The 9,015-nt window shown below is 41.5% G+C and overlaps 1 protein-coding gene across 1 annotated transcript; it reads right to left on the bottom strand.

The window, feature by feature from the left end:
- Nucleotides 1–499: 499 nt before the first annotated feature.
- On the bottom strand, nt 500–7,742 carry P2RY1 (purinergic receptor P2Y1). Its single transcript, XM_044433014.1, has one exon. It carries the CDS (start codon nt 7,740–7,742, stop codon nt 6,657–6,659), a length of 1,086 nt encoding a protein of 361 aa, XP_044288949.1. The 3' UTR covers nt 500–6,656.
- Between the last annotated feature and the right edge of the window lie 1,273 nt (nt 7,743–9,015).

Below are 9,015 nucleotides of genomic sequence, written 5' to 3'. Positions count from 1 at the left end.
TTAACTAAAACAAATTGATCTTGCTGTGATTTGGTGGGTTTATGTTTCCCCCCTCCCCTTTAGATGTGTCTTTGCCCTTTTATACTGCACTGGTTGGGCACTTGTGCCTCTTCAGGGTTTTGACCCACAGCTCCCATCATCCTTAGCTAGCACAGCCAGTGATATAAGGGATGATGGGAGTTGCAGGCCAAAACATTTGGAGGACCTCAAGTTTCCCATTCCTATTTTACATTGTAGCAGCATCTAAAACAGGGGTCCTCAAACTTTTCCACCAGGCCAGTTGAAAGTTGCTGGCGCTGGGTGTGGGCCGGAAAGGTGGTGCCGGCAGTGCACGTGGGCCGGTGAGGGGGTGGGGCAGGGGTGGCGCATGTGGGCGTGCAGCGAGGCAAGGTGAGGCGAGGCGAGGGCGGGCACACGCCTCGAGGCAGCAGCTTGCTCGTTTGGAGATCATTTTCTCCGAGCGAGCAAACCATTGCCTCCCTGGGCGCGGGGTGAGGTGGGCGGCAGTGGGTGCACATGCGGCGGGTCCAAATGGGCATGGCGGGCTGGATCCGGCCCCCGGGCCATTGTTTGAGGACCCATGATCTAAAATGTCATGTTGAAATGTCATGGTGGAATATGAATTGTACAAATCACTAATTTTGGATGCAAACATATCCAGGGGACTGCAGGACTGGGGAAAAGATTTCAAAGCAGTTTTAAGAGAGAAATAATGCTGAAGGGGAAAAAATTGGAATCGACAAATGTAGAAATGGAAACACAAGCTCTAAACAAATGCCCCATTGATATTAGCAGAACTTTTCAATCCCTCTTTAAGATAGTAGCCTCAGACTTGGATATCAAGCAACAAGGTAGGCTGCTAGTGTAATATAAAATATATATTATATATAGAACCCTGGTGTAATATCAAATATATATTATATATAGAACCCTAAATAATATATAGGACTGAAACAGGAAAGGGAGAGCCTGTGAGGTTTTATTTTATTTTTTATTGCATGACTTCATTCAAATGCTGTGAGAACACAACTGACTGTAAAGATATCTTGGGCATAACCTTTAAAACTTGTAACATTAGAAGGATGAAAAGATGGCAGGGGAGAGAAGCAAGGGAAGAGCATGTGAAATGCAGAGATCTGTCCATACTTGATTACCCCAGGAGAATTATTTTGGACTGGGATGCTAAAGACTCACTTATTGTTTACTCATCTGATTTATACACTGACCAACTGAAGTTGCCCTTGGAGTGCTTTACAGTAATTAACGTCCAAACTAACAGTAAAACAACCAGTGCTGCATCTCTGCAAAGTTCAGTGGTTTATTTCACCTTCTGGCCTTCAGAAAACTACTGCCTGTCAACACAACCTATCTTGAAAGACTGTTGTGAGAAGAAAAGATCTGAGAACTGGGAAGCACTTTCTATTTTGAATAGAATTCAAGAATTAAGGATGCATATTCAAAAGATAACTCAGGACCGTGGTTGCTTGGGCACTGGAAGAACTCACCTCAGTGCCCTGGAACTGGAACTGCACACATGGTAATATTAAGTTGGAGAATACAGTGTCTTAACTCTGACCCACTCTACAGATCTCTTAGTAGAAGCTGAGGATTTGGAAAACTGTTAAATCTATATTTCATTTATTGTGAAGAGCAAGGATTTGGCTTTCTTTGCTTTTCTGGTTTTTTGTACTTGCATTCCATCAGATGGTGTTTCATTCCATCCAACAGTGGAACTTCTGTTCCGACTTCTAATCTGCCTCAGAGGAGAGGCTTTCTTTTTTAAAAGAAGGTAAAAACTCCCTCCCTGCATGTGCATTGTCTTTAAAACGTGCATTTTAGTTCACCCTAAAAGAGTGAAATATCAAGTTTTAACCCTATCTTATCAAAGGGTAATATTTAAGTTGTCTGTAATTCCATATGATAATTGATCTACAGAGTGACCTATAACAGAACCTCTTCGGTTGATTTTAAAAACAGTGGCTCCAACACGGAGATTACAAAGTGGCCTATTAGGCTGAAGATTCCCTTAGATGTACCTGGACATATGGCATTGTCAGTAGTTAAAGAATGTGCATTTAAGAAATTTTGCAAGTTCACACATGACTCAAAGAACACACACATTTGAAGACTTTGGGCATAGAGGAAGACAAAATTCAATCCCATCACCTCAAGCAGGTGACTGATGCTTTTGATGGATTGATGGATCTGGATTCAGGGATCTTACAGGGATCCACCCTATTCTTGTAGCTCATGGAGCATGAAAGCTAAAACAAGATCCATGAATCCCACTACCACATGAAAACCAGCTCTGCTGAATTGCAGCTCAAATGTGGGCATAAAGAATGCTTGTGATTCAGAACAAAAGTACTGCACAAGCACTCAAGATTTTGTTGGATTTGTGGGAGGTGGGTTAGCACACTACAATGTACTTAGAAAATTTTACACCCTAACACCTGTCAATTAATTGTAAAGAACAAGAAAGCAAACCAGGATATGAGCATATGTATAAGTTAGCTGAACATAAGTATGTAGGAAAGGAAAGTCATTCTGGAGGAAAAAATAAAACCAAAAAGACCGCCCCTCAACAACAAAACAACAAAAAAAAACCATTCCAACACTATGCCTTCCATTCGTTTGCTGTGTTCAGCAAAGTATATCTCAGTTCAATTTGGCTTAAGAGAAGTATCAAGTGAATGGTTCTCACTGATACAGAGAAGGATTCTCCGGTACTCTCATGGTGCCCAGCATAAATGTGCTCACAACAGCTTCATTATGAAAGGCGATGTCATGCGCTAACTTTTCTTGGCTTTTTACCTTTTCTTCAAAGGACTGGCTAAGGGACACTTTGTTCTGCATGCATATCAACATCTGAGCATTGGCCTTAATAGCTATGAGTTAAAGGATTTTTCAGTGTTTAGACTAGACTGTTTATGGTACATGTGAATTTGGAAGGAATTTACCACAGTGGAAGCTTTCTCTTGCTGGCTTGGGGGTAGGGGCCAGGACACTGCTGCCCAACATATCTGGAAAGAACCAGGTTGGGGAAGGAGCTTAGCTCAATAATGCCCAATTCAGAGTTGAGCATAGCACCAGGAAGCATTCTCACTGTATAGCACAACACAATTTGCTCAGCATTGCCTCTTCCCGTTAATAGATTAAATATATAGATTTTGCAGGTTCAGTGGATTTTTCATTTATGCATTTAAGCTGATTTGTAACTCTGCCAGGATACATTCAGAACTATTCTCTCTCCACATCTAGTCAGCCTTTGGAAATTAATAGGCAAGATGTAAATGGTTCATTTTTATCCCTCCTATAATGCATGGGCTTTTGTGGGGATTTGTTGAGCCATTTATAGGATTACATATCTTCTTCATTTTGTACGCAAAGAGTTTCTGTTCATTCAAACCAATGTTTTCTAAAGCAGAACATTTTTCAGAGATATTTTGGTTCATGGAAAGCGACATTTTCTTTTCTATCCAAACTCTTGGTATTCTAAACCTTCTGCAGATTTACAGCTGCTCCTACATTGATTGACATCTGCTTAGGCATAAGTGACTAGGTACCCTCCAGATGTTTTGGCCTACAGCTCCCATCATCCCTCACCAATGGCTATGCTGGCTGGAAGTAATGATAGTTGTGGGCCAAAGCATCTGACAAGAGTTGCCATTCCTGGTTCACCCTGGCTCTTAGCCCACTTTGAATGATATTCTGGTCCTTCCATCTTTCTGCCCATCCAACACACCTGTAACACTTCGACATTTCAGCACTTTTTTGAATATAATTTTGAATAGGATATCCATGTATAAAATCCACTGTGCATTCAAAATGTGAGAAGCCATTTATGCAGGTGGAGTCCGCTGGACTTTACATACATACACTCTAGCTATGGTATAGATTATCTGAATGTTCACTGCACCTTTTCATATCAAGTGCCTTGTTGTGTACCAATGACAAGGTACAATTACACAGTCAAATCCACATTACTGAAAAAGAAAGACTATACCCGAAACATTAATAAAAATGCGAACAGTTTAAAAATAACCAAAACAAGTTAAAAAGCAACCAATTTAGAAACACTAAAAACCAGCAGCAAGGACAGATCACCATAACAGGCCCAAAGCCTGCCTAAATAGCAAACAAAGAAGAGACCAAATGCCCTGCCGAGGAATGCAGGTCCTGTCCCTGTCCCGTTCCCTATTCTCTGTCCCACGTGCCTTGCATTTTGGCAGGATTCAGAGAAGGACATGACTTGAAGAACTGAAATTCCATGGGCTGGTACTGAAACCTTCAACATAAAATCAAACATCAGGCCCACCTGTGGAAAGCTGGGGAACCCTAGCTGGGTTTGGCATCTGCACACAATTCCTGGAGTAAGAAGGACTGTGCTTGCTGGTTCTGCCCAGTGTGTGACATCCCCGACATCCCGGATTGCTACCTTCCATGCCTTTGGCTAGGAAAGTGTGAAGCAGAGGAACTGCTCTGCACAGCTTGCCAGGCTCTGGACTAAGTAAGGTCCTAGATTCTGTGGCAGCTGACCCACACGAAACAACCTCCTCGCTCTAAATCTTCTTCCTCCAAATAGAGCATGGCCTCTCCCCCTGTTGAATGCCCTACCTAGGAAGAAAGCAGAAAGAATATCTTTCAAGAAGAACTTTCTTATCTGATGAGAATCTTTTACATGTTTGGAGAAGGCATGACTTTCCCCACAATGAAAATAAATGGAAGAATATTTTCCTCTTCTGAAAAAAGAAAGCAAGACAGACAGACAGACCAGACAGGGAAAATACTCATTGAAGAAGTAACAATTTGCTGAAAAGCAGCTATTGTCATGCAAAGTGCTCTATGTTGAAAAAAATAAGGCTAAATATAAATCCAATGCACATGTTTACAATGCCAAAATACAGGTATGCCTAATTAGATATGTTTAAATATTTCACCAGCTGTGCTACTATGGTTAGATTTTTTTTAATTCAGGCAAAATGTACCTGGGAAGAACACAGTGCTAATTTAACAACTTCATCCCTTGCCATCACATCAGACATATGTGTATTATTATTTAGGGAGTCATGTTTTCAGTAATGGCATCCAATATGTACATAATGATATCCCTTATAGAGGGTCTAGTCAAATAACATTCCAGTGTGTGGCGGCCACAGGGAAACCACATGAAAAGTCTACATGAGCCTGTGACATGCAAGCTGCTGCATTCACCAGCACATGTAGCATTGGATACCAATTTCCCATACTTCCCAACACTTGCTGAACAGTTGATCCTGTGCATGGGAACGGCTGCACATCATGATATTCTCACACCTTGAAAAGCACTGTCCCTAGTGGTTTTTCTGTAAACACTACATGCCCACCTAAATTGGATGGGGGTCGCAGGCATCCTATGGCCCCCATGGCTGTTCTTGCTTCACCTCTCCTGCTGAATTTGTCACAGAAGTGGAGGCAAAAGAGATTTTGCAGGAAAACAAAGTGTTTAGGGACAGCTAGTCTTGCTCCTGGGAACCTCCTGGAGAGGCAATTCTGCTTGTAAATGAGACCTGCACATTTGCAACACTACAACAATTTTGGGCTGGTGACAGCAATTTCAGCAGTACAGGGCAATTTTGGGGTCAGCAGTGAGGAGGGAGTGCAGCCAGCTGGGGGCTGGCAGCACAACTCCCTAAATTAACCCTTCCCTTCTCTACATAAACCCAGATTTAAGAGGGAAAATAGCATTGCCTGCATCATTGCTGGCAGGCTAACTTCTGGAATCCCAGATAAATGCCAACAGACCATTATAACCTCAGGGCCTTTGTCTCAATAAGTGCTTTCAAAAGTGTTTGAGAAAGAGTGTAGAAACACAAATCTATATCCAGAGGTACTGTTATGTGGGAGCTTACAAGTACACTGGGAAAAAGAAAGGACTAAACAAAGTCAACAGCAAGGAACAAACTCAACTTGTCTGATATGCCTCAGGTTATTTAATTATTAAACAAAACTCAACTTCAATAAAATAAGTACTAAGCTTGCAGCAGGGTTACTTCTAACCGATCAGCCAAAAAGAAAATGACCATAAATTTGTAAGCAAACCTCTGTAAGTAAAAGGGTTGGGTGCTTTTTCTTGGTGGTGGTGTGGACTACAACAATATTTGCAAGAAAAGCTGCAAATTCAGGGTGGACTGCAATATCTACAAGTGGAGCTGCCCCAGAGACTCCCCACAACAGCAATGCAGAATGAGAGGTGAAATGCAGAGAATGGACTAGCACTTGAAACAAAAATTTTACTTTCCACAGACATTCCTCATGCTCTAAGTCAAAGGTTTGTTTTGATATATGGGTCACTGGCTCACAAACCCCTTTTCTCTAAGGGTTGCTTTGCTTTCATTTGATGTACTACCAAGCCTATCAGGTAACTTAACCTTTCTTGAACTTCCCATGTTGTTTTCAATTTAAATTATTTAAATGGTACACTTACTTTCCTCAAGTTCTTCCTAGGCTCACAGATCAAGCTTAAAAAAAGAAACCACACAAATGTAAATTGTCCACTTGTTGAGTTTTCTTGAAAATGCATGAAATGAGCCTTATAAGAGTTAAAAATGAAGTGGGTAAAAGGCTGGGGGAGAGAAGTGTTTTCCTGCAACAACAATAACAACAACAAAAGCCATTCACAAGCTTGTGTCTCCATTCTGTTTGCACTCTGATAAAATACTGAGCGTCATATCCTCACTTTTGGATTGCACGTTGAGCTCGCTTCGTCTCGAGGCTTTTCTTGTTGCTCTTGAGAGCCTTCTTCGAAATGTATCTCCTGCCAAAAAATATAGAATAGGATCCACACAGCTGTTGAGACTCGCCAGCCCCCGAGTTACTTGGTAAGTGGCATAAACCCTGTTGTTAAAGGCACACATTTCTGGAGTCTGAAAATCTAGCCTGGCTCGTAGGTTCAAGTTTTTCATCACGTGAAAAGGAAGATAAGACACAGCAAATACTGCCAACACTATAATAACCAGATAAATGGATTTTCTCCTAAGGGGGGAATTGTCTAAATCTTTGTAAATCAGTGCTTTCACAATTAATCCGTAGCAACCGAGAATCAGGATGAACGGAATGCAGAACAAGAAGATGGTGGTACACATGCTGTAAATGAAGTAGCTTCGCAGATAATTATCTACTGTCGTGTCATAGCAAGCCATGGTTTTCACTTTCCTTACCTCAGTCCCAGAATAAAAGAAGATAGGGGAAATTCCAATGACTACAATGACCCAGACCAGGGCACTGATGTAAACTGCATTCTTTTTTTTCAGCCTCCCTAGTGACTTTAAGGGGTACACCACACCCGTATATCTGTGCACGCTGATGCAAGTGAGGAATAAGATACTTCCATACAGATTGACGTGGAAGATGAACCTCTGCAGTTTGCACATGAAGTCTCCAAAGATCCAGTCGGTCTGGTTGAAATAATAGAAGATCAGTGCAGGGAGAGTCAGAACATACAAGAAGTCAGCCAGTGCCAAGTTGAACATGTAAACCGAGATGCCGCTCCAAGGCCTCATGTGGAAGACAAACATCCATATGGCAACACTGTTGCCCAGGAATCCAGTGATGAAGACTACAATGTAGACGGCAGGCAGGTAATAGAACTGAAAGCCAGTTTTGGTCAGCGAACACTTGCCAGTGACATTGCTGGTGACATTGCTGACCAGCGAGTGAGTTTCAGTCGCATTCAGAACAGCGGACAGAAGGACTTCAGTCATGGTTACTCCAACAAAATCACATGGATGGATCCAGAGGTCTGATAATCAGCAAGTCCCTCTGTGGGAAAAAAGAAAGCAACTAAGCTGCAGCAATCAAAGCAGAAAACGACCAGCCTTCACTTAATGTTTTCATGTTCAGCAGTCGCCCAACACCATTTTCCCCAAACAGTGGTGAAATAGTGAACCTATTATAAGTCTGCTTCTTTGGTGCGCTGGTAATTCTCCCAGTTTCATCCAAGTATTTTAGCTGTGGAGAAAGACCCTTGCGAATGGTTAGTTGCAAAATACTATCAAGCATCTTTGCTCAACTTTGTGTGTTTCTCTGCACAGCAAAGCACACTGATGCAACATACTTTAGCAGAAGGCATGAGCTATTCCTATGAATAAAGCTACTCAAATAAAAGTTTTGTTTTTGTTTTGGACAAGGTATCTTACATTCTCAGCTGGAATCTAGATGGAAAAGAAGAAGCATCATCTGCAGATTCTGCCACCCAAAGCTACAGTACGTTGGAACTTCTTCAGGGAACTAGGAGGACTGCTTCTTCGATCAGCTTTTTCTGCACTGTGGACACTTTACATCCCAAATGGGCTTGCTCTCAGAAGGAGCCAAAATATGGAAGTGACTGCAAAGGCCAAATGGGAGCTGAACAAGATGTGATGGAATCCAGAGTAGATGAGAAAGACAAAGTATACTGAATTTATAAAAATGGAAAAGGGGTGGGTCTGAGGTTGCAATCATGAAAATAGTGCAAACATTCCACATATATGGTTCAGCATGTAACAGCTGTTATCTTCTCTTCACAGCATTTTTTCCACTTCTAAAAAGGCATTGTTTGACCCTGAACTGAACATCATTAGTAACATCATGAACTGAATACAACACCAGCCAAACTGGGCACCTTCAAAGTTATAATTAACTTTCTTAGGCATTGTTATCCTAGGGAATATATTTTCTTTCTTGTTACAATTAGAGGAGTAATAGTTTTATTTGCCTAAAAAAAGAAACATTTGGAAAAGGTAGGGGAAGTGGATGATGTCAAGTAATCATCTCTAAAAACATGAACCTGTGTTCCAGTAAAAGCAAGCTTTGGGTTTCTTTCAATATAAAATGCAAGTTTACTCAATTTTTTTTGAAATGAACTGGAAGAAGAACCCCAAGAGATCAGACGGAGCAAAAGCCTGCTGTTGTTCCCCAGTAACCTGTTTTCTGAAACTGGAGGAAGCATATAGCCAAAACAGTTGTTATAAAGTTGCATATTGTGAATTTGTCTAA

This window comes from Varanus komodoensis, unplaced genomic scaffold (assembly GCF_004798865.1).
Source record: "Varanus komodoensis strain SLA01 unplaced genomic scaffold, ASM479886v1 scaffold25, whole genome shotgun sequence".
Classification (NCBI taxonomy): domain Eukaryota; kingdom Metazoa; phylum Chordata; class Lepidosauria; order Squamata; family Varanidae; genus Varanus; species Varanus komodoensis.
The sequence above is the reverse complement of the archived record's forward strand: the minus strand, read 5'-3'. Positions and strand labels throughout refer to the sequence as shown.